General features: G+C 37.6%; 1 protein-coding gene and 1 long non-coding RNA gene across 3 annotated transcripts in view; one reads left to right on the top strand and one right to left on the bottom strand.

The window, feature by feature from the left end:
- The window catches only part of SAMD13 (sterile alpha motif domain containing 13), a 52526-nt gene extending 30429 nt beyond the window's left edge, over positions 1 to 22097 (bottom strand). Inside the window, exons 1-2 of one of the 2 annotated variants that reach the window (XM_028511134.2) lie at positions 22005 to 22097; positions 16773 to 16857 (exon numbers count right to left, since the gene is read on the bottom strand). In XM_028511134.2, the coding sequence (XP_028366935.1) occupies positions 16773 to 16857; positions 22005 to 22014 (95 nt within the window). In that variant the 5' untranslated portion in view covers positions 22015 to 22097. Of the gene's footprint in view, positions 1 to 16772; positions 16858 to 18211; positions 18408 to 22004 lie in introns of those variants that run through there. The other variant, XM_028511133.2, reaches the window with a different exon arrangement.
- A 55-nt stretch (positions 22098 to 22152) lies between these two features.
- Positions 22153 to 25540, top strand: LOC118500669. Its single transcript, XR_004903245.1, has 2 exons — positions 22153 to 22798; positions 24072 to 25540. It is a non-coding gene; the product is annotated as an uncharacterized LOC118500669 (long non-coding RNA).
- The last annotated feature ends 1426 nt before the right edge of the window (positions 25541 to 26966 follow it).

Below are 26966 nucleotides of genomic sequence, written 5' to 3'. Positions count from 1 at the left end.
CAAAGGGGGAAAATGGCAATGAATAAATACCTATCAATAACAACCTTAAATGTAAAGGGATTAAACACTCCAATCAAAAGAAATAGGGTAGCTGAATGGATAAGAAAATATGACCCGCACATATGCTGCCTGCCAAAGATGCAGCTCAGAACAAAAGACCTACACAGACTGAAAGTGAAGGGTTAGAAAAAAATATTTCAAGAAAATGGACCTAGACTTCAAAATAAAGGCCATAAAAAGAGACACAGAAGAACATTTCATAATACTCAAGGGGGAATCCATCAAGAAGACATAAACATTGTAAACATATATGCACCCAAGGTAGAGGCACCCAAATAAGTAATGGAAATCTTGGGGGACTTCAAGAAAGATATAGACAGCAACACACTTCTAGTGGGGGATTTTAACACCCCACTGTCAACAATGGATAGATCTTCCAAACAAAATATCAACAAGGATATTGAGGCATTGAATGACATACCAGATCAAATGGACTTAACTGATATAAATAGAACGTTTCATCCCAAAGAAGATTCTTCTCAAATGCACATAGAACATTTTCAGAGATAGGCCACATGACAGGACACAAAACAAGCCTCAACAAATTCAAGAAAATTGAAACCATATCAAGCATTTTCTTGGACTACAAGGACTTGAAACTAGTGAAAAAACTCAAAAACATTCAAATTTATGGAGAATGAATAGCATGCTGTTAAACAATGAATGAATTAACAATGAGATCAAGGAAGAAATCAAAAAGTTTCTGGAAAAAAATGAAAATAAACACACAATAGTCTAAAACTTATGGGACATAGCAAAGGCAGTCCTGAGAGGAGGGGTCATAGCGATACAGGTCCACCTAAAAAAGATGGAAACATTTCAAATAAACAACCTAACACTACATCTACAAGAACTGGAGGGACAATAACAAACAAAGCCCAGAACAAGTAGAAGAAAGGAAATAACCAAGATCAGAGCAGAATTAAATGACATAGAGACTAAAAGAGTAATTCAAAGGATCAATAAATCCAGGAGCTGGTTCTTTGAAAAAATAAACAAAATTGGCAAGCCTTTAAGCAGATTCATCAAGAAAAAAAGAGAGAGGACCCAAATAAATAAAATCAGAAACGAAAGAGGAGAGATTACAACTGACCACAGAAATACAAAGGATTGTAAGAAATTGCTATGAACAACTATATTCCAAGAAATTTGAAAACCTGAGTGAATGGACACATTTCTGGAAACATATAATATTCTAAAACTGAATCAACTGGAAGCAGAAAACCTGAACAGACCAATAACAGTGAAATTGAAGCAGAAATCAAAAAACTTATGGCACACAAAAGCCCTGGACCAGATGGTTTCACTGGAGAATTTTACAAAACATTTCAGGAGCCCCTATCCTTCTCAGAGTATTCTAATAAATCCAAGAAGAAGGAAGGCTCCCAAACTCTTTTTATGATGCCAGCATCATCCTAATCCCAAAACCAGATAAAGACACAATAAAGAAAGAAAACTACAAGACAATATTGCTGATGATAAAATCCTCAGCAAAATACTGGAAAACCACATTCATCAATACATTACAAAGATCATACACCATGACCAAGTGGGATTCATCCCAGGGATGCAAGGATGATACAATATTCACAAATCATTAAATGTAATACATCACATAAGCAAAATGAAAGACAAAAATAATAGATGTGGAAAAAGCATTTGATAAGGTACAGCACCCATTTATAATAAAATCACTCAGCAAAGTGGGAGTAGAGGGAGCATACCTCAACATAATTAAGGCCATATATGAGAAACCTACAGCCAACATCATACACAACAGGCAAAAACTAAAAGCTTTTCCACTAAGATCAGGAACAAGACAAGGATGTCTGCTTTTACCACTTCTGTTCAACATAGTATTAGAAGTCCTAGCCACAACAATCAGACAAGAAAAAGAAAAGGCAATCTAAATTGGAAAGGAGGAAGTAAAATTGTCACTTTTTGCAGATGGCATGATCGTGTACACAGAAAGCCCTATAAAATCCACCAAAAAACTGCTTGAACTAATAAGTGATTTTGGCAAAACAGCAGGAGACAAAGTCAATATTCAGAAATCAAAGGCATTTTTTACACCAACAATGAAATACCAGAAACAGGAATCAGGAAAAAAATTTCCCATTGGCTATAGCAACAAGAAAAATAAAGTACCTAGGAATAAACCTAACAAAGGAGGTAAAAAACTATACTTGCATCACTAGCCATCAGAGGGATGCAAATTTAAACCACAATGAAATATCATTTCACACAGATCAGAATGGCCATCATAAATAAACAAACAATGAATGCTGGCTAGAATGTGGAGAAAAGGGAACCCTAGTATAATGTTGGTGGGAATGCAGACTAGTATGGCCACTGTGGAAAACAGTATGGAACTTCCACAGAAAACTAAAAATGGAACTGCCTTTTGACCTGGCAATTCCACTGTTGGGATTATATCCTAAGAACACTGAAACACCAATCCAAAAGAATCTATGCACCCCAGTGTTCTTAGCAGCATTATTTACAATAGCCAAGCACTGGAAACAGCCTAAATGCCCATCAGTAAATGAGTGGATCAAAACACTGTGGTATATTTACACAATGGAATACTACACAGCAGAAAGAAAGAAGGAACTCCTATCCCTTGTGACAGCATGGATGGAACTGGACAGCATTATGCTAAGTGAAATATACCAGGCGGTGAGGAACAAATGCCATATGATCTCACCCATAAGTGGAACCTAATCAACAAAACAAACAAGCAGGCAAAACAGAACCAGAGACATGGAAATAAATAACAAACTAACAGTAACCAGAGGGGAGGAGCGTGGGAGATAGTGGGGGAAAGAAGGGGAAGGGTCAAGTCAAGTATCATGTATAAAGGACCCATGAACAAAGACAATGTGGGGGGAATTGAATGTGGGAGGTGTGGGGTGGGAGGTGTGGGGTGGGTAGGGCAGGGGAGGGTAATGGGGGGAAATGGGGACAACTGTAATTGAACAACAATTAAAAATGATAATAAAAGGTAGTAGCATAATATTAAAGCCAGTTTAGAACTTCACAACATTCATTACTAAGAAAAGTATCACTTTACTAATTATAAAAGAAATGTTAGTTCTAAAATATATTTTTTTTAATAATGAAACACCACACTGAATACAAAGACAGAGAAAGATAGTGAAATACACATGCAACAAACAGGCATGGCATGAATAAGAATTAGCTTCTTTTGAAAGTTCTTCCTAAACTCTGTTGCTGTGAACTTTCTACTGCAGCAGAGCTTCTCCACTGAGGAGTAAGGGGCATGGTAGTGGGGAGATAAACTACTTCCTGTTGGAAAGGTAAGAAGGAAAAAAAGACCAACTGATAAAGAAGACAGTAAGACTAAGTAAATGACAAAATAATGATATGGAACACTTGTAATTTATACATATGTAAATACACATGTAAAATACCTAGAACTGTTTTTAGAATTTAGTAAAAATTCTAACATGGATCAACATAGCAAAACATAGGTTAATGATAAGAATGTCAAGGTTTATGATTAATTCAAAATCTGTACATTTGAAATCCATCAAAAGAGAATACTATAAAAGCTTATTTATGTGTCCTTTGAATATGTGCATATTCTTTTGTATGTACTCATACATGCATGTAAATTCTTGAATATTCTTAAATACATGTGAATACATGTATACATTGTTCTATGCCTGGATAGATAGGCAGATAGACAGATAGATGATAAATACAAGGGTACTTGTATAGAAACTGTCTAGAAGGATATATTACAAACTATTAAGATGGCTCACTTTTAATTACTTAGTTATTTTTAAATTTAACAAACACTCATGAACCTACCAGGCAAAATGTAAACTAGAATCTTTACAGTAACTACATCTAACTCACCTCTTTCCAATCCAGTCTTCACCATCCTCCCAAGCTTCTCTTGGCTATATACCTGTGCAATATGGTAGCCACTAATCACATGTGTCTACTGAACATTTAAAATTTGACTGAAGAACTGAATTTTTAATTTCATCTAATTTTAATTAGTTTAAATTTAGAAACTTGAACTGGTATAATATATGTTTTCGTTAAAACAACTTCTTTGTTTTGGTGTGACATTTCACTTGAACTGTTGCATCCCTCAGCATACTATTATTAAATTGAAGTTCTCCTATACATGGCCAATCTAGATGGTGTCAACAGATCAGTTCAGTTCAAATGATTTTTCTTTTGCACCCATACAATGTTATAATGTGTTTGATGCAGATAGCACAAATTATGAGGATCTTTGTATGTTGTAATTGGAAATTAAGTTGGCATTGTTATTTTAAGTGTAATTAAATGTCTTTTAGTTAAAAATACATTTGACCTGGCTTGTGTAGCTCAGTGGATTGAGCTCGGGCTGTGAGCCAAAGTGTCGCAGGTTCGATTCCCAGTCAGGGTACATGCCTGGGTTGCAGGCCATGGCCCCCAGCAACCACACATTGATGTTTCTCTCTCTCTCTCTCTTTCTCCCTCCCTTCCCTCTCTAAAAATAAATAAATAAAACCTTTAAAAAATACATTTGAACAAATTTTAAAATTTTAAAAACAAGCTATACTACTGACGCAGGATTGAGAGGAGATGCAGAAACTAGCATTAGAACTGAACAGTACAGATAGAAAGAGACTAGCTAAAAGTATATTGGATATTGCATGATGAATAGCAATTGCAATTTGTTGGAGCAGAACAAAAGGAAAAGCTGTTTGTTGTGTAAAAAATGATAGAGTAAAATTGATAATATTAAGAGATTTCCAGTAAATGTAGTGAATTTGGTAACTTTCTTCTCAATCAAAAAGAGATTGATGAAATTAGTCTCTTGAAATCAAAATTAAATGTCCTATGAAACATCCTGAAGTTATTTGAAAAGAATTTGAGCTTATAAAATTGTCAAGCTATAAACAGCTCAGTTTCTTGAACAAAAAAGGAAATAATTTTTTGATATATATGTGGTTATATTCAGATTTGTTAGAATGTTATGAGAATACACTAAAAAAGGTTCTTCACAAAAAATGGAAGATTCTTCAACCAAGCCACCAAAAACTGTGTGAGGAATACAGGATTTGTTTAACATTATCTAATATCAGTTGATTGAAAATTTGAAAAACACAATTACTTTTCTTCTGTTTTAGATGAATAGTACAGCATAAAAGACACTGCTCAATTAATATTTGGAATATGCTTTGTCTCAAAAAACTCCCATATTTATGAAGAAATAATGTCAATTTATGGCCTCAAAAATTGAACTCATAGTTTAAATATTTTAAAATATTTAAAATCTGTCGAAGAACTTCAGCTAGATTTGTAAAAATTAAATTTTATACTGATGGCTTACACTTCACACACATTAGTTATAAAAGAAAAAATCTAGACTTAATGTAATTTAAAACAAGAGACTTATGTTTCCCTTATTGCTTCATTCTACTATATCATATTCATATCAGACTGATATCAGACTACATGTAAGTGACCTAATTTGAAGCTCCAAAAATAAAAAAAGGACAAGCTACTGTGACTTAAACAGGTACAGAATTTTGTGTGGAAACAAACTTTTCAGAACACAATTCAACAAAAATAATTTTACACATTTTTCTAACATAAATCATTTTTAATTAAAGAATGATTTATTGACATCAACGAATTTATAGTTGCTTATAAATTTATGCAATACCCCTTTGAATTCAATAACAATATTGACATATGTATTAGTATATTTGTTTAACTTGGGCAGGAGTAGTTTTAAAACTGATAATGCTTTTCCTTCAAAGTCAAATAAAATCTTCTATAAAAGAAGAAACAGTTGTGTTAATGTGTATGCATATATTAAAAGAAAATAATTTTTTGGTACTTGATTCATATTGGAACTTTTAAGTAAGTTTGGAATGACTGCAGTATTTTTTCAGTTGTAAATTCTATTTTTTCAGTTGTAAATTTTATGAAATCTAATTCAGATCAAATACTTCTAGTGAAAATTTTGCATCCAAATGAACAATGCTCGAAGTATAAAATATACAATGGATTTAGAAAATTTAGTACAGACATCAAAATTCCAACTAAACTATACAACAACCATCACTCCGAACTGTCAGACATCAAGTTAAATGGAAGTCTGACAACTACAGAATTAAAGAAACCACATCCACCCAGACTGGTAGGAAGGGTGGAGATGTGAAACAAGCTGCTCCCACATCCACGTGAGGTGGAGAAAAATTTGGGAGGGATATCTTGGAAGCAAGGAGTCCCAGCCCGACACCAGGACCCCAGCTAAGGGTTCCAGTGCCAGGAATGTAAATTCCCATAACTTCTGGCTGCAAAAACCAGCAGGGATTAAGTAGGTGGAAGAAACTTCTGGAGTCCCAAGCAGTTCCTCTTAAAGAACCCACACACAGACTTAACCACACTCACTCCCTCTGAGCTCAAGCACCGGGATAGCAGCTGGAAAGGCACCAGTGGCATACAGGGAGGAATTGAAGTGTCTGGCATCAAGGCAGGAGCTGAGAGACAGCTTTCTCCCAAACAGAAAGGTAGGCAGAGGCCATAGTCCCTTTTCTGAACCTTCCCCCCATGGAACCAAAGAGCTGGCAAGCAGGTTCCATATCTGAGACTCCATCAACATGGCTAACACTTTGCCCCCACACTGGAGATACTCTGACACTCTGTCCACCTAACTTATGGGTCCACCCAAGCTGTTAACTGTCACTGCCATATGAATGGCTGGTCTTGACTCATGTTTCACAACTTCCTAAATCCTATCAAACAAGCAACAGCTGGCCTCAGTGAGCCCCCAGTCCCTGTACCTCTTGCTAAGTGGCCCCAGGTCCAGCATTAGCAGTAGCCTGCCTAGATTCACAGCTTGCATTCCCCGGGAATCTCCAAGCCCAGCACAAGTAGCAGCCATCTCAGACTGCTTTGTAGCTCAGGCAGGGTGGCCCCGGCAGAACACAGGTGGGTGCTGACTCTGGCTTGCACAACCTGGGAAACCACAGAGCTTGTGCACCCAGTGAACAGCTATAGAATATGTCAGAGCACCACCACCTTGTCCCTGCACCACTGATCCTCCATAGAGGGCAAAGTTGGTGGTTAAAGGTCACAGCCAGTCCTTGCAGCTGACTGACCTGGGTAAATCCCTCCCATTGACCTGCCAATAGTAATTAAGTCTCAACTACAAGAGGAGGGTGTACTCAGCCCACATGAAGGACATACCTTGAGGACCCAACTTAGGTGATAGGGGAGGCTGTGTCATAAGACCCTACAGGATACCTGCTACAGTAGACCACACTATCAAGACATGGAGTCACAGCAGCTTTACCTGATACATAAAAAGAAACACAGGGAGACTGCCAATATGAGGAGACAAAGAAACATGGTTCAAATGAAAGAATAGATCAAAAGTCCAGAAAAAGAACTAAACAAAATGGAGATAAGCATTCTATCAGATGCAGAGTTCAAAACAGTGGTTATAATCATGCCTAAGGAACTTAATGAGGACCTCAACAGCATAAAAAAGATCCAGTCAGAAATGAAGGATTCACTAACTGAAAGAACAATTTATAGGGAAACAACAAGATAGAGTGGATGAAGCCAAGAATCAAATCAATGACTTGGAACATGAGGAAGCAAAAAACAACCAATCAGAACAAGAAGAAGAAAAAAGAATCCAAAAGAAAAATAAGGATAGTGTGAGCAGTGTCTGGGACAATTTCAAATGTTCCAATGTTCACATCCTAGGGGTGCCAGAAAGAGAAGAGAAAGAGCAAAAAATTGGAAATCTATTTGAAAAAATAATGAAAGAAAACTTTCTTAATTTGGTGAAGGAAATAGACATGCAATTCCAGAAAGCACAGAGAATCCCAAGCAAGATGGATGCAAAGAGGCCAACTCCTGAACTCATCGTAAGTAAAATGTCAAAGGTTAGAGATAAAAAGAGAATCTTAAAAGCAGCAAGAGAAAAGCAGTTAGTTACCTAAAGGGGAGTTCCCATAAGAGTGCCAGCTGATGAAGGGCAGAAGAGCTTCCTAGACAAGAAATAACTAAAGGAGTTCATCATCGCCAAACCATTATTATATGAAATGTTAAAGGGATTTATTTAAGAAAAAGGAGATCAAAACTATGAACAATAAAATAGCAATAAATACATACCTGTCAACAATTGAATCTAAAAAACATACTAAGCAAAAAAGAACAGAGACAAAATCATGGATACGGAGAGGTTTTTGACAGTTTCCAGATGGGAATGGGGCATGGAAGAATGGGTGAAGAGGTGTGGAAATTAAGAAGTAGAAATAACTAGAATAGCCATGGGGGTGTAAAGTACTATATAGGAAATGGAGTAGCGTAAAGAACTTATATGTATGACCCATGTACATGAGCAATAATATGGGAATTGCCTTAGTTAGTGGGGTGGGGTGCTGGGTCTAGGGGATAAAAAGGGGAAAAATTGGGACAACTGTAATAGCACAATCAATAAAATATAAATAAAAAAGAAGAAAAAAGAAAATTTAGTTTAAAAATGTAAATTATTTCATTAATAGTATGTTATATAGATAACATATTACTGTAACATTTTGGATATTTTGAGTAAAATATAAAGTATATTAACATTAATTTCATCTGTTAAATATGACCACTAGAAAATTTAAAAATAATTATGTGGCTCAAGTGTTATTTCTATTGGGCAGCACTGGTATGTATTCAGAAATAGAATTGCTGAATTATAAAATACTTAACTGTTATATACTTGAAGATATGCCAAATTGTTTTCCAAAGTTGCTGTACAAATTTAAACTTTCATCAGTACTGTATTCTATAAATCCATATCCTCATGATTGGTATAGTCAGATGTTAAAATTTTAGCCAGATCAATGTGCATATTACTGTGATATTGATAGGCATTTTCTTGGTCATTAATGATACCGAACACCTCTTTGTATGTTAATTTGTCATATATATTATTTCCTCTTCTGTGAATGTTTGCTCATTTTTGCCATTTTTCTGTGGCATTTTTCTGTTTATGCTTTTCTTATTGATTTGTTGGTCATTACTGTTGAAGACCCTAAACAGAATTAAGTGTACAATTTACTTACTTTTGTATTTCAGAATGTGTTCAAGAAGATCTAGGTCTTGGTGATTATCATGCTAAATCACATTGATTTATAATATTCAGAATAACAGAGATCTAAACAAGGATCATGATTAGAGATCTAACAGTTTTGTGTGTGTCAAGACCAGGAGGGAAGAATAAATAAATGAAGAGAGGGAGGAAAGTCCAATGGGATGTTTGTTTAATATTGTCAAGGTAGTAGTTATCTCTGAGACCCAATTTGTTTTCTTGGAAAAATGACTGCAATAATATTTACCATATCAAATGTTGCAAGGATTAAAGGAAATGTGTTTGTGAAGACAATTAGCACAATGTGTGCCTTACATAGGCACTCTGGTGCTCTGTGAATGGAATACAAAGACTATCGCTGCTATATCACTCTATTGTCTAAAAGTACCTTCTTTTCACCCTCATAACCCTCCACTACCACTGTATTTTTACAGTCAATAGGACCAAGTCAGAGAGAAATCAAATGATTTACCTGTTAATTATTCTTCTGTTAGTTAAGCAACAAAAGCCAGGTCAAACCTATGTTCAGAACCTGACTTGACTAAGTTGAAAGGTCTGTCCATTGCTTTCCAATGCCATACTCAATTTCCCCCTGATGTCCAAATATGGGCTAGGAGTTCCCTTTCATCTAATGAACTGGCTAGATTTTAAAAACATAATTTCAGACTCATGCTGAAAAGTTGCAAAAGTAGTACAAAAATCCCATATACCCATCACTCAGATTCCTTCAAATGTTTACATTTTACCATTTACTTTATTCTTCTTTTCTTTACTGCCCCTCCTCTTCTACATAAAGCAAGAGGCAGAAGAAAGAAGGCAGAGGAAGTTCCAGATTGAATTCATGGTCTTTTTAGAGTCATAAGCAACAATGACAAATACAAATTTATGAACTAGTCCTTACACCTACAAGCCACCCTGTTACATATTCCTCATGCAGAACTTCACTTAGAGCAGTGGTTCTCAATTGGGACATTTGGCAATGTTTGGAGACACTTTTTAAAAACCCTCACCCAAGGATGTTTTTACTGATTCTAGAGAAAAGGAAAGGGGAGAGGGAGGGAGGGAAGGAGGGCTGGGGGTGGGGGGAGAGAGAGAGAGAGAGAGAAACATCAATTGATTGCCTCCCATATTCACCCTGACCAGGGATCAAACCTGCAACCTATGTATATGCCCTGAATCCAACCTACAACCTTTTGGTGTATGGGATAATGCTCCAGTCAACTGAGCCACCTGGCCAGTGCTGAAAACAATTTTGATTGTCATGATCAGAGGGGGTGTAGTAGTAGTGTCTAGTGGTAGAGACCAGGACACTGCTAAACATCCTACAATGCACAGGACAACCCCCCAAACTGCAACAAAGAATTATCTGGCCAAAAGTGTCAACAGTGCATAAGCAGGAAAATCTTGACCTAGTGCAGTGGTTCTCAGGACATCAGCATCAATATCACCAGAGAACATGTGAGAAATGCAAATTCCCAGGTCCCATCAGAGACCAAATGAATTAGAAACTCTGGAGGTGTGGCCAGCAATCTGTATTTTAACATGGCCTCCAAGTGATACAAACTCAACTTTGAAAAAGAACTGGCCTAGTATACTTAGAACAGACATTAAAATATTCTTTGCTTATAAGAAATACTCATATACTATTTTTGAAAGAAAAGTCCTATCTTTGTTAAATTGTGGTCACATTATTAGAAGTTTGCATCCACCCACAAATCTTTAAGACAAATGAAAGACGGGCTTCCACAGCCTCATAGCAGCAGGAGCCATGCTTGTTGCAGTAGAGGCGACAGAAAGCCACTCTGACGACCCAGGCACTGCAGCGTAGAAGGAAGGAGCTGGGCTTCACAGCAGCCTTACATCTGAAACCCCACCTGACCACTTAGTAGCTGTGAAATCATCTGGAGCTTTGGTTTTCTCAGCTATGAAATGGGAATAATAACACACCTCAAAATAGAATTAACAAGGTTTACACAAAGTGCTAGACACACAGAAGGAACTCCATAAATAGCAGCCTTGTAAAACGAAAGCTCTGATCAGAAGCATGGAGCCAGTGAATAGGGCTATTATCTTAAGACTTCTTGGGAAATGACCCTTTGTAACAGCACGCTTCTCAATAGAGTAACTGTATTTTCCATACCTAGAAAGCAAAATGGAAAGCAAAATGTAAGCCCAATTTTGGTGGTTCTCAGAAATAACCTTAAAACTCTGTTTTAAGTCTTTGGTGATTTTGCATTATAATCCTAACTCTGCCCTGTCCAATAGGTTAACCACTAATCACTTGTGACTATATAAATTAACAGGAACTTCTATTTCTGGCTAACATGGAGTAACATGGGCCAGATTTATTCTTCTGCCTAAAACAACTAAAAAATAGACAAAATATATGAAAGAATAGAACTCAAGTCGTTGGACATAGGCAATAAAAAAAACGATCCCTCAGAGATGGGAAACAAGCAAGGGAAACGCTACCCAGCTACCACCTGGAGAAAGATTTTAGGCCGTGCACAGCGCAGAGTCCTAGAGGGAAAAAAAGCTACACAGAGAGAACTGTGGTGATCTGAAGATCTCAAGTACTTAACACAGTACTGATTATCACACACAAGCAAAGTAATTGAGGCTGGAGAAAAACTATTCAAAGGAAGTAGAACAATCCTTGGAGATAATGCAGGAATGGGAATAGTGCCTGTTTTCCTGTGCAGAGAGGAAAACCTCATAATCCAGGAGCATTGGTTAGAGTGGAAAGACAAGGCTTACCTCAATAAAAGGGGGGAAATACCCTTAGCCTAAACTATTCTTAAAAGCAAGACTTAACAAAATCAAATTACTTGTTCCCAAGTAATGTAAGCACATCCCAGGACAAAGATCAAAAATATTTATAGGAATACAAAAACATCCAGCACCTAATGAGGTAAAATTCACAATACTAATATTCAAAAAAATTACCAGGCACTCCACTATGGAAAAAGTATGGAGATTCCTCAAAAAATTAAAAATTACTAGCACGTGTCCCAGCAATTCTACTTCTAGGTATTTAGCTAAAGAAAATAATGAAGCACTAATTCGATAATATACAGGGTCCAGCACAAAGAGTGCCCCTTTTTATTACATAAAAATCTTTTAATACAAAATCATAAGCATGTAATTCTGGAACATAACAATATCACACTCCAGCATACCATACGCCATTTTAGGGGAAATGTTCAAATTGTTGTCCACCTCATGTGAGACATTCACATACCCTGTCAACCACACTCAATGGCGTTACTTCTGCTGGAACCTGTATATGAATCCATATGTTCGTTGCAGAATTACTTACAATAACCAAAATTTAGAAGCTACCTAGGTATCTACAGACAGCCGAATGGATAAAGATATGATATATATTTATATATGATGGAATATTACTCAGCAATAAAAAATAATGAAACCTTGCTATTTGAAACAACATAGATGGACCTAAAGGTATTATGCTAAGTGAAATAAGTCAGAGAAAAATAAATACCATACAATTTCATTTACATGTGGAATCTAAAAGAATAAAACAAACAAAACAAAACCAGAGTCACAGAAACATTACAAACTGATGGTTGCCAGCAGGGAGAAGTGCAAAGGGATGGGTGAAAAAGGTGAAGGGGAATAAGAAGTATAAACTTCCAGTTATAAAATAAATAAGCCATGGAGATGTAGCACACAGCACTGGGAATACAGTCAATAATATTATAATAAGTTAGTATGGTGACAGATGATTACTAGACTTAGTGTGGTGATCACATTGTAAGGTAAACAAATGCTGAATCACTATGTTGTGCACCTGAAACTAATGTACTATTGATGTCAAGTGTAATTTAATGTAGTCTGAATAACAAAAATTACCAGGTGTGCAAAGCAGAAAGATAAAACACATAATGAAAAGAATAATCAGTCAGCTGAAACTGATTGAGAAATGACAGAATTAGTAGACAAGCACATTGAAAATTTTATTATGACTGTATTTCATCTGTTCAGAAGCTAGAGAGAAGACCGAATATGTTAAGTAGAGACATGGAAAATATTAAAAAAATAATCCAAGTTTCACTCTAGAGAGGGAAACTACATTGTCTGAAGTGAAAAATATATTGGGTTAACAAGAGATTATACATTTCAGAAAAAAAAATAGTGAACTTGAAGGAAAGCAAAAGAAACTATTCAAAGTGAAGTACAGAGATACAAGACAAAAAAATTAATAGGCATTAGTAAATTGTAGGACAATACTGAGTGGTCAAGTATCCCTATAATGGAAGTCCCCAAAGGAGAAGTGAGGGGAAACCAAAAAAAAATGGAAAAATAATGGTTGAAAAAATTTCAAATTTCATGAAAACTAAGCCACAGATCCAAAAACAAAAAAAGAAAACCAAAATCTATTTCAAACACCAGAAAGATGAAGAAAACTACACCAAATCTCATAATCAAGCTGCTTAAAAATCAATGATAGAGGAAAAGTAAAAGCAGACAGGAAAAAATAGACATTATATACAGAAGAAGAAAGATAAGAAAAAGATGAAATGTTTTCTCTTTAGATCAGGAATAAAACTAGGATGTCTAATCTCACCACTTCTATTCAGCTTTTCATTGGAGGTCTTATTCTGTGTCATAAGGTAGGAAAAAGATATAAAAGGCATCCACATTGGTAAGGAAGCAGTAAAACTGTCTTTACTCATAGAACATAATTGTCTATGTTAAATACCAAAAATCTACTATAAGTTTTAAGTGAGTTTAGCAAGGTTGTAGGATACCAGGTAGATGTAAAAGAATCCACTGTGTTTCTAGAGAGTAGCAACAAGCAATTAAAAATTAAAATTTAAAAAGCAACACCATTTATCACAGAATAAAAATATGAAGTATGTAGAGGCGCACAAAACCTACACACTGAAAACAACAAAACAGTGCTCAGAGGAATTAAAGAAGACCTAAGGAAATGGAGAAAAATGCTGTGTTAATGAATTGGAAAATACCATGTTGTTAAAAATGTTAGTTCTCCCTCAACTGATCTATATACTTCAATGCAATGACAATCAAATCACCAGTAGGCATTTTTTCTGTGGAAACTGACAACCTGATTCTAAAGTTCATATGAAAATGCCAAGGGCCTAGGAGAGGCAAAACAAGTTTGAGAAAGAACAAAGTTGGATGGATAGCACAAACTGATGGTAAGATCTATTATAAAGCTATAGGTATCAAAATAGTGTTGTATTGACATGAATATATACAAAATTATCAATGGAATACAATAGTGACTCCAGGAATAGATTCACACAGATATAATCAATCAATTTTTCAACAAACAACAAATGCTAGAAAAACTGGATATCCACAGGCAAAAGAACAACCACCACCATAAACATAAATGCTGTTATCTTCATCTCACACTATACACAAAAATTAACTAAAAAAGTCATAGGCCTGAATCTAAGAAATCATAAGAGAAAATTGTGACATTGGGTTAGGCAAATATTTCTTAGATATGACACTAAAAACACTATCAATATAATTTAAAAATTGATAAACTGGACTTCATCAAAATGAAAATCTACACTTTAAAAGACACAAAGAGAAAATGAAAACACAAATCACATAGTACAAGAAACTATTTTCAAATCATGTTCATGACTATATAGAACTGGAATGCTCACACACTGCTGGTGGAAATGTAAAATAGGACAACCAGTTTGGAAAATAGTTTGGCAGTGTCTTAAAACATTAAACATACACCTACCATACAGCCCAGTCATCCCATTCCTAAATATTTATCCAAGAGAAATAAAAGCATATGTCCACACATAGACCTGTACACAAATGGTCAAAGCAGCTTTATTTCTAATACCTAAAAAATGTAAACAACCCAAATGTCTACCAACAAGTGGATGGACAAACAGTGAACAAATTATTATATATCCATACAATGAAATATTACTCAGCAATAAAAAGTAATGAACTATCAGTACTTACTACGACATGAATGAATCCCACATTAATCATTCTGGGTGAATGAAACTAGACCCCCTACCCATTGGAAAAAAAAAGTACTTTCTGAATAATTCCATTTGTGTAAAATTGTAGAAGAAGCAAACTAATCTATAGTAACATATAAGTGGTTACCTGAGAATACATAGGCAGGGAAGGGTGAAGGGGTGGGTGGTGGAGAATAGGAAGGATTATGAGGAAACTTTGGGGATGATGGGTATATTCATTATCTTAATTGTAGTGGTTTCATGGGTATATACAGATGTCAAAACCTTTCAAATTTCATACTTTAAACACATGTAGTTTATTATATGCAATTATATTTCAATAAAGCTGTTAACTCTTAAATTGATTAAAATTGAATAAAATTAAAAGTTCAGTTCATCAGTTACCCTAGTCACATTTCAAGTTTTTAACAGCTACACGTGGCTAGCGGCTACCGTTCTGGACAGCACAGAACAGGACTTTGCCATCAGTGCTCAAGTTCCATTGCACAGCACCGCCGCAACACATGCACAAACGAGCTGTTTCTTTCATTTCTCCTACATCCACCTACTCCGAATTTCAAGACTGGGAATAAGGATGGCATCATGGCACTCACATAAATTACCTGAGAATTCTAAAAAGCAGACTTTATTAAGTTTAACGTAACTGTAATGGACAATATAGCTTCTATTTATAAACACAGATAGCACAGTGTTTCCTCACTCAGACATCACAGCTTCCATGGACTGCATGTAATGAGCTCCCTCCAAAGCTCAAGTTGAAGACAATTTTAAAAGAAATGACATGGAAATAAATGAAGCAGATAATATCCCTTTGGAACTTTATCCTTGTAATCAAAGTGGTTATTAGCTTCAATGTAACTCCTAAATGAGAATATACAATTTTTTCAGATACTCACAGATATCTTAGTGAGTTAACTTTTTGTTCTGCTTCAGAATGTGCTACATAATGTGACTGAATTTTCCTATTTAAAAAACAACAAGCATATAACTCACAATAAATACAACTAGAAATTTCAAATGTGAGAACAGACATTCAAATAGAATGCTATGGTATATACTGAAATCTTCCACATTCAAAGAAAAGTTCATAAAATTAGCACAGGAAAGTTGTTAAAACTTAGTATCCTCAGTGAAGCTTTTTTTTTCCTTCCTTCATTGTAGTTCTCAGTTTTGAGAGAGGTGATTTTATTTAAAAAGACTTGAACTCTCTTTTCTGCCCCCCTTGTAGCCTATGGACTTGGAAGGCAGAGTATGTCTGCTCCATGTTTGTTTGTTTGTTTGTTTTCATACAGAGAATGCAGGGCTGAAATCCTGAACCATCTCTGTTCCAAAGCTTGATCCACTAACCCTTTTTGCATAGTTTGATGTCTGAGTCATCAGTCTTAGAAACAGAATATGGAAAAAGGCAACTGAGGTTAAGGGTGAGAAAGGAGGCTGGCGGCCAGTGCAGACCAACCAGGACAAGACGAGCCCAAACAGTGCCTTGTAGTAGATAAGCAAGAAGTATAAAAATAGAAACCAAGTCTTTCTGTTTGCAGAAGCAGAACTCACAAGCCAGTTTCACTTACTTTTTTACACCGACAGAGCCATTTTCCTTGTTTTCCATGTCAACAGATAGCATGGGAAGGCTGCAGGGTTCCTTTACTTCAGCAACTAATTAATAAGGGAGAAAAGCTTGTGTTTAATTCTTAGAAAGTGAGAGACGAATATATATTCTGATCGGAAACATAATGGTTCCTTTTACAGCTTCACACCAGTTCACGTATGTTTGTTTAAATCTCCAGTTCCCTCAGCGATTGGAGAGATGTGATTAAACCTAAAGAACTGGAGGAGACGGATAGGGGTGCTTTCCTCTGTACTGGCACTCCCTGCCTTGACAATAAGCATTTGCAAATGAAATTGAATCCTTGTTCAAAACAAGTTCTGTGTGAACTGGCACAGCTTCCTCTGGGTGCAAGCTCTCACTTAAGACATTGCAACTCACAAATTGAGGCAAAGTGGAGAAAAACAATCCCCCTTTTCCTGCCCCTTTCCACCATGGGCTGTGATTTCTTTTTTCTTATTGCATTTGGTTGGGGTTTTTTTGTTCACTCCCTCTCTTTCTATATTTTTTTCGCAACAATGCCAAAGAGCACTTCAAGCTTTTGTTAGCAAGTATCCCCCTACCTCACACACTCTCAGTGAAAGCCTCACAAACCCGTGAGATGGCCACGCTTTGATAACGCTGGAAGCTCACAAAAATGTCAGATAGCCTTTAGCACGAAAAGGTGGTGCTAGGATGTGTGTAAGAGAGGGTAGGCAGCTAATTAGATTTATGTAAAAATCACCAGAACATTCAAGGAGATATAATAGCATCCATCACTTTGTCTTTTTGTTTAGTAGGATGAGCACTGTGAAAAAATAAAAACCCTCCGCAACTAATATGCAATTAGCAAGATGAAAAAGCTATGAACAAAACTGCTTTAAAAAAAACTAGTTCTGAAACGTGCTTACTCTTCTACAGCTGAAGCCATAAATTAAATACATTTCCTCTCAAATCACTTTATACTTCGGCACCCCTTCTCTAGGGATTACTCTGACATGACAAGTGCACCATTTAGTATATTCACAAGATTTTATCACTGTTAGAGAAGTAGATGATTAACAAATAATACTGTAAGTGTGGGATAATCTTCACTCCACACACACACACACACACACACACAAACTTCAGTTGCCAAAGCACTTAGAGCATTCAGAGAGAAACCCAACATTGCATATACATATAGGCATTAACATACATTCACACACCGTCACAGAGGAGACAGAAGATAGTGCTGCTGCTCCATGCCAAAAGAATGATTTCACTTCAGTTGGAAACTGTTCACATATTCACCATTTTCTAAGCATCTCAGAAAACAAAACAAAACAAAACACTCACAATGATACTCTCTAACACCACACTACATTGTCTTATTATTATTATTTTCTCTTTTTTTTTTTGTGGAAGAGTAAAAAGAAAACCTACCTAGAAGCAACTAAAACATGTCATTTTTTATAGGCTTATCAAGAACAGCCAAAGAAACCCCAATGTTTTCTTTCACAAAGTAGGCTGGCAAAGGAATTCAATAAGGAGGTACAATTTGACACAGTGAAATAAAACCAGGCTGGCTCTGAGCCAACATGACGTTAGGAATCACACACAAGCTGCACCAACTGCCTTCTGGTTCATGGCTGACTTTTTAAAGCTACAGTGTGCCCGTTCACTTTTGCAAACTACCTTCAGCCCAATTAGTGGAAGTGAATGAATCCCGAGTACAAGAACTGCACAATTCTCCCTACACCTCCTCTGTACCTAGAAAAACAAGCTGTATATCTATAGCTTATTTTTGCCCCCCCCCTTCATTGTTGCTGCATGACAAGTGTTTGCTATTGTTCTGAACATGAATGTCATGTTTCAAACTCTTTTTCTCCCCAGTGGGAGAAAAAATAGAAGAGAAAAGAAGAGAAAGAACCTAGTGTTTATGCACTATATCCAGTGAACACGCAGAAGCTGCATTCCCGCGTTTCTCTTTTTTCCTAATAGAGACTTGTATACAAAGTTCCCAGGGCTGGCTTTTAAGTGATCTCTTTGTGAGGAAAAGGAATGCAATGCCCAACAGAAAATCCTTTTACTTCATTACGTAGGAAATAACATATTTCAAAGGATGCAAAGCAGATGACCAGATCTCTAGAGAACACCCACATTCTTTTATTTTGGTATTCATCCTACCAGATGAAGTTAGCAAAAATTAAAAATGAAGCAAACCTTACTCTCCAAAACAATTAGTTCTGGGAGGTTTAATTTTAACTGTTTATTCCAGTTTCACTGAAAAAGCATAATTATATACATTCAATTCACACTTATTATCTATGAGCACCTGGTATTCTATTAGTTACATATGAAAAAGAAGATGTTATACCAACCCTCAAATTCATTGTATCTTCACCATCTTAAATCCAAATTTTCAAGAAATTGGGAGGTGGAGTGGAGATTGGGTATGGTCTTTCGGTAAAGTTACCCTGATCAGTCTCACAGTTCTTGCTTGGCTGGGAACAAGGCTGGAGACAAACATTCCCAAACCACAAACATGCTGCAAACACATGAATCACATAGTTGCCAACAGTTGGACACTTGTAGGCCAAGACGGGAGCAAAACCACTCAAGATAGGACAGAGAATACAGGTTTCCAAGGAGGATCCTAGAAAAAGTCATCTGCTGCTGGAATGCTGTTTAGATTTCAGGCAGAATTGAGGAGAAATCTGTGAGTCACCTTTTTCCTTAGAATTTTTTAACGTCACAAGATCAGGACTATGATCTAAATTTACAAACTGAATTTATTTTTTACTCTTACTTATTCCAGGAATGATGTTAGAAATTTTGAACTTCTTGAAAAAATCATTGCTGAGAAAGATTTCTCTCTGGCCATCTTTGCCATTGCCCCCTTGAAAAAGCAAGCAATAACGTATGGAACACTTCTAAGTGCTCATATGTTTTTAAGCACAATTTACTGAGCAAGGGTCAAATAGGTGGGTTTTTTTACCATTGATGATCAAAATGATAAACTCCTCTGGAGACAGAGAGCTCTTTCACCAACAGATTTTATAATGGTTTTGGAACTGATCTGAAATGAACTGTTCTTCAGCTAAACTCAAATGGAACAGGGGAGGGCTGTGAGTCCTGAGGGCGAGGAAGGTGGCTTAACAGTACCATCCTGCCACCCTTCAGAGCAAAATCAGATTCAACTCTACTCTTGAAGGGAGGGGCAATGAAAATGTGGTCACACCCAAGTCTTCCTTAGACACAATCACGGGAAGAAGGATTCTGTGAAGATTCTCCAAGAATTTCTTCCTACATATAGAAAAGAACATCCCTTCCTCTCTTGCCTGCTGTGATCAAAGTTTGCCTGAGATGAGAGTAAGGGTTTATGCAGGTGTAGGAAATAATCCCATTTCACAAATAATGAGCCACAAAAGCATTCTAAATTCTGACACTAGGAGGTTTCATGCATGAGCTAGTTTCTAACTTTAGAATAAAATGACATTTGTGGGTATAAGTATATATACTAGTGCTCACCCACTTCCTCTCCACTCCCTTCAATGAACTAATATTAACCTTCTTTTCTGCTAATAAATATGATAAGTATGTAGTGTGTATGGTGTTCATGGTATATAGCATAAATGGTGTAATGCACAAGGTGGGGACCAAACAAAAAACAAAAAACATGGAATTATCCTCTGGAGGGCAGTCCCCTTGTAGTACAGGCTTCCCCAGCTAGGTTCATATTCTAGGAACCCATCTATATCAGTGTACCAGCTGGTGTTGTTGTGAGAGGCTGCGTGTGGCTTCAGCAATTCTTTTTTGAAGACTCTTTCAAGATGTTGCCCAGTTCATGATGGGTGATTTATGAGCATACCTGTCCACACTGTGCTATGTTTAGTAGTTTTTGACCAAAAACAGCATGACTCCCATGCCCCACCCTACCTATTCACAGGGTCAGAGTGCCTTTTTTTATTTCCCCAGAAGAAAAAAAGTCCTCAAAGCTAAACACTTTGCTGATGTGGAAGAGGTGAAATAAAAAATGGCAAAAGCACTAAGAGGCATCAAAATTGAAGAACTCAAAAACTATTTTGGGCACTGGGAAAAAGTCTCCATAGGTGTACTGCATCAAATGGAGAGTACTTTGAAGGTGACTGAAGTTTAAACATGTAAGAATAAATTCACAATTTTTTCATAAATTCTGGTTCTTGGGTCCCCTCTCGGATGTGTGTGCAATGTGTGTGATGAGTGCAATTTTATGCTATGTGCACTGTGTGTGACTGTTGCACCTGTTTGTGGTGTGTGTAATGTATATATGTGTTTGCAGAATGTGTAGTGTCCATGGTGTGTGTATGTTAGTATAGGGTGTGAGAGATGCAAACAAACAAGACCCTCTGATCCGGGCTATTACAGACAGTGCTAAAATACCATTCGTTGGTCCTCGTGTTGGGATTCTGGAGCAGAACTTCTGAACACATTTGGGAATGGGTTCAGACGGGGCAGGGGGATGGATCAGAAAGGGACTGAAACGGGGAGCCTCCCTTACGCTTCTTTTACTGATCAGGAGCTATCCCCCAGAGTGAGCAGCCTTGCCCAGAAAGCCAGTGCCATTCCACAGGTGCCATCGCCCCTGCTTCCCGCCGGATGGGCCCCCAAGAGTGTCCAGCCCACACTACAGTGCAGACCTGGGTCCATTTGGCTGCTGAACAAATCTCGATAAGTCTCCCCAGGGCATGGGAGAGTTCAACGGTCCCCAAACGCGATTCAAGGGAAAGTGAGGAGTGGCCTGGAGAAGGGGCGCTGGGTGCAGGACAGGAGAGGACAGGAGAAAGCCTCCTGGACTTGCGGCGCCGTCCGAAAGCCAAATGAGTCGCTTGTGGCACCGGCGACAGAGGGAAAAGTTTCTGGCCAAGACTTTCAAGAAGAAACGGTTTGTTTTGAGTTTGGGGGACCCCGGGGCAGCCTGTCTTTGGAAAGGGAGTGTGGTCCCAGCCGAGCCACGCCACCACCCGGCTCCATCCCTCGAACTCTACTCGGCAGCCTCCGCTGGCCGGGCACGCTTCTGCCCCCAGTTCCACTCCTGGGCGACACGCTCGTAGGTGCAACAAGCTGAAGAGGCACCAGACACACAGCAGAGACGAGGGAGGGTTTTTATTGGGATTTTCTTCGTTTACTTTCACCCCGGAGAAGGGAGAGGGTGGGAGCGTTCCCACAGCACTCGCAGCACTAGTGTATCACTCACCTCTCCGCATGGCCGGTGCCGGGAGGGTCTACCCAGCGCAGAGCTCAACGGACACTGGGCACCCAGCCCCAGTACTGCCGGCGGGGCGCGCGCGGCACGCCGGGACTTGTAGTCCTCCCCGGGCTGGCGGGGCGGGGTTGGGGGTCGATAGCCGGGCGGCAGGAACCTGGAAGGCCAGGGAGTGAAGTGATGGGAATGGCCTGGAGAAGGGGCCTTGTGAATGGAAGGGAGGACAGTATTAAAAACTTAAATCCTCCACGGACTGGGGGGAGGGGAACACTCCTAGAAAGACTTTTACACTGGGGAGTTTCAGACGAAAACCACGCTTTTTTTTCAGTGGGTTTTGGCAGTAATGAGAAAGCGGTTTCCCAGGCCAAGTTTGTTATTCAGGGCCTTACTTATTCTTTCACCCCCAGTACACACGTGGCATTCCTGCTAGAAACACCGATTCTGTTGCTCACAGAGAACTGAGTTGAAGCCCTGGGTATGCAAAAGGAGGGCAAATCATTGCACCTTACATTTATAGAACACTCTACGGTGTCTGATTTATTATATGAGAACCATAAAGCAACAAGGAGGCAGAGAAAAACTCAATATGCAGGGCTTTTTTTTTTTTATGTTAGCACCTGCCAAGGTTGGAGCCACTCACACTGTCCATTTCCTTCCAGAACCCTCTCTTGGGGGGAGGGAGGGAGGAGCTGCAGACAGATATGGTGGGGAAGTGAAAGAAGAGGAGCCTGCTCTGAAGGACTTCCTTGAAATAGCTGAGGAATAGGTCCTTGTGAAATAAGGATGTAAGTAAAACCAAAAGAAGAACCTGTGGACTGGAGGAATAGAGTGGGAAGGAAAAGGCAGGTGGGATAGGGACAGAGGCTGAATAGAACATTGTAATTAGTCTAGAGGCCATAGGAGAAGTTGTGTGTGTATTTTTAAAGCCAAAAGAAACAAGTTTTAGAAGCCAGATGGACCTGGAATCCTGGTGTTGTCACTTCAGAGCTACCTCTGTGATCTTAGGTAAGTTATTTAAACTCCCAAACCTCACCTTTAAGATTTAAATAATAGTTCCCACTTTATGATGTGGCTGTGTGAAATAAAGGATATGGAAAGCACTTTATATAGTGTAATTATTATTAACAATTATTAATTAAATAATACAATTAATTATTTAAATTAAAATATATTAATATTATTAATATTTAAAATTCAAATATTGTTCATTTAAAATTTAAAATATATTAATATTATTATAGTGTGTAAATATTATTTATACTTATTATATGCCAGGCACTATATTAAGTATAAATAGTATCACTTATTTATACTATTATTATCTGCAGAAACTCCTTTTGTGGAAGCATCAAAAGATATATTGAAGTAAAAGTACCAGTTAGGAAGCTATGACAATTTTCTAAGTTCTTGGTAATGATAGCTTGAAGTACAGAGGTAGAAAGGAAGCAGTTAAGAGACACTTCAGAGGGAAACATGGACAGAGCACTGCAATCAACTGGGTGTGGGGAAAGAGGACTAGAGAATCAAAGATGGTTGTCATTTTTAAATTAAGTAGGTGATGTTGTCATTCACATAAATAGGTACAACTGACAGAATAACATGGCTTGGAGGAAAATGACTAGTTTGGTGTTGGACATGTATAACTCGCTGCTTTGTGTATATGAATGGCAAAGTGGCATTTGGAAGTATGGATTTGGATATCATGTATAGCGTGGAACTTTGAGAGTCAATTACTTAGGAGAGGTAGTGGAAGATTACATGGAGAGGAAAAAGGAAAGGCAGCAGAGATAGGCAGGGGGAGGTAAGGAGTTACACAGTGACACCAGGCAGGAATTGGGGGCGGGGCAGCAGAGAGGGAAAGCTGCAAGAATGCAGTGACAGGCAACCCAGGGGGCAAGGTGGAGTGAGGAGGAGTTCCTGGATGGGTCACACACTACAGGGAGGTAGCCAATGACAACAGAATAGAGACTACTGGATTTACAAATCAAGAGTCTGTTGACATGGAAGTGCCTCCAGGAGTTGTTTTGAAATTTACCAGAGTGATTTTGCTTGTCCCAGTGATTGTAGAGGGGAAACGACTAGAATGCAGTTGGTCAGCCAAAGGCACTAAACATCTTGCAATGCTCAGGACCGTTTTGTGTGGGAAAGAGTTGTCCTGCATCCTGCATGACTTGACTCTCCCACTGCTCCTTGATGTAGATGGAAAACCTGTTCATATTTACCTGAGCCTAGAATCTATTTTACATATAAACAAAGTGTTTTCCACACAGTTGAAGACATACTAAATTTTCCTGGAATGTGGTATTATATTCTTGGAATTTTAATGACTAATACTGTCCATTTTGTGGCTATTTAATGGCAATTCTAAAGATGGAGGCAAGCATCTGACTGTTTTATTGTGTCTCTTAGTCTTGACTTGCCTGAGCATTTCCATGTTGAATCACGCATTTACTTTGTCCTCTGTTATAGTTAAGGCTATAGCTTTGAATTTTTAAAAATTATGTGTGTAGGTACCTTCATAATGTTAAACAGAATATTGCCCCAACTTTGTTATTAAAAGGGCATTAGCTTTGACAGGGCTGAGAACCATTTATTCAGTAAGTCAATAAATATCATTTAGGTGTTATGTGCTAGGTACCATTCTAGTATGGTATGTCAACAAATAAAACAGAAGAAGTTTACTGCCTTTATGGAACTTACACTCTAATGTGAGTATGGGGCGGCAGACATTAAATAATAAACAAATTAAGTAAATTCTTTGGTATATTCAAAAGTGATTTATTATATAAAGTAAAGCAAGATAAAGGATATTGGGGATGCAGGAGAGAGTGTGGGTTGAAATGTTAAATATTGTGATCAGGGTAAGCTTTATTGAGAAGGTGACATACAAGGAAAGATCTGGAGTGGTAAGAGAATTTTCTGGTGGATTTCTGAGAGAAGAACACTCCAGAAAGAGAGAACAGTTAGGTATAGGCCTCAAGGTGAGTGTGTGCCTGAAGTTTTCAAGAAACACCAAGGATGCTAATGTGTGGCTGGGCTGGAGAGAGTAGGGAGTGGAAGGATTCAGGACTAAGACTGGGTTGGGACAGGCGATAAGGGACTTGTAGGGCATTGCGAGAGCTTTGGCTTTCGTGCTGCATGAAATGAGCAGCTGCTGGAGAGTTTTAGGCAGAGAAGTGACACGATCAGGAATAATTTTCAAAGGATTATTCTGGCTGCTCTATCCACGATGGGTCATAGAGAGCAAATGGTAAAAGCGAATAGGCAAGAAGCTATTGCAATAATCCAGGCGAAAAATACGATGGCCTGATCCAGAGTGGCAGCCATGAAAAGTAGAGTGAGAGAGGAATCATGAATACCAGAGGGCACAGCGGAAGAATTCCAGGGGTTGGGGAGGGCGGCAAGATGGAGAGAGATTATTAGAGGCCAAGAGTTTGGGAGAGATCTGGGTGTCTGGGACTTCTTGAGGTGACTGACATAAACACAGGGATACAGGGGATATTGAAGTCAGTTTCAGAGTGAAGAAATATTACAATGGTGGGGGAGGCTGTGAGTGTGGAGAATAGAGATGAATGTTTGGGTTCCCCGGTTCTGGCATTGGAGGCGAAGAGGCCTGGTACTCAAATGGACTTCTGATCTGTGTTGGTGGAATGTCGATGGCTTGGGGAAGGGAGGACTCAGTCTGGGCAGTGCTCACTCATGACTTCTGCAAGGAGAGGACCTGACTTTTGCAGAGCATGTAGTATTCTCCACCCTTGACCCTGATCTTTTTGATGGAGTTAACCCTTTTGATGGAGCTTGGGATTTTGGAACAAGCTGGTAATTACTGTAAGTACAAAAGCATATAAACAATATTGATCCAATAAAATGTATATCTACAAGAGGTGGATTGTAATTGTAGCAATGGAGGATGCGGTATAGAATTTTGGCAAGGGTCAGTGAAGCTGGGCCATTAAAGTGAGGGGTGCTCTAGAATTTGGAACAGGAGACAACAAACTATGTTTGTAAGGTGAAGTAAGGAAGCCAGTAGAAGCTGAAACATGAGAATTCAGAGCAGGTGGGATAATTGATGGAATAACATTCAAGAGAAGATAGAACTATGAACTGTTTATTCTTGGAAGGAAGGTGGAACAGTATTTCCTGTCGGAAATGAAATATAATAGAATGATTCCAGAAAATTCTAGAGATAAGAAGATGCAACATTGTAAAATCCTATTTATTATGAAAAACTAAGTATCTGTTAAAATATTAAAACAACCAGAAATTAGTAACAAAAAGTGAGAATTTCCAATAATTCCAATAAGTGATAATTCCTAGAATTATCCCTGTTGAGTGTTTGGTACATATGGTCTAAATTTTTTTCCTGTGAATTAGATTTTTTTGTAAATGTTACATGAGGAGCTAAAATATTAGTATTTTTTTTGCAGGCTATAGGATTTTAATCAGTATTTATTGAGAATCTATTATATACCAGATATTATCATCAATCTTTTTAAGTCATGTTATTCACATCCTCTAAATGTATCATATTCTTTCTCTTTTTGATTTTTCAAGAATGACAAAAAAAAATTGCTGAAATCTCCTCACTTCTTTAAAACTTTTTCCTTTTATTTCTTGAAGTTTTGAATTTTGTATTTTAATACTACATTATTTGATACATAAGATTCATACTATAATCACTTTACTGTGATTAGTATGTTTTGCCATTATAGAGATTATAAACTGTCTGTCAATTTAATCATTTAAAAAAGTTTATTTTAACCCCCTTTAAAATTATTTTAATTAGATATGTTTAACTTTATCTGTTGTGTCTGTTTGTATTTTGAATCCTCATCGTTTCTTTGTTTTCTCTCTTGCTTTATGATCTATTTTGTTTGTTTTTGTTTTATTTTATTATTTTTATCTTCCTCGGTATATGTTATCTATTGCTGTGTAAAGAACCACCTCACAACT

Source organism: Phyllostomus discolor, chromosome 5 (genome assembly GCF_004126475.2).
Source record: "Phyllostomus discolor isolate MPI-MPIP mPhyDis1 chromosome 5, mPhyDis1.pri.v3, whole genome shotgun sequence".
NCBI lineage: Eukaryota > Metazoa > Chordata > Mammalia > Chiroptera > Phyllostomidae > Phyllostomus > Phyllostomus discolor.
This window is presented reverse-complemented; position numbering and strand designations above follow the sequence as displayed.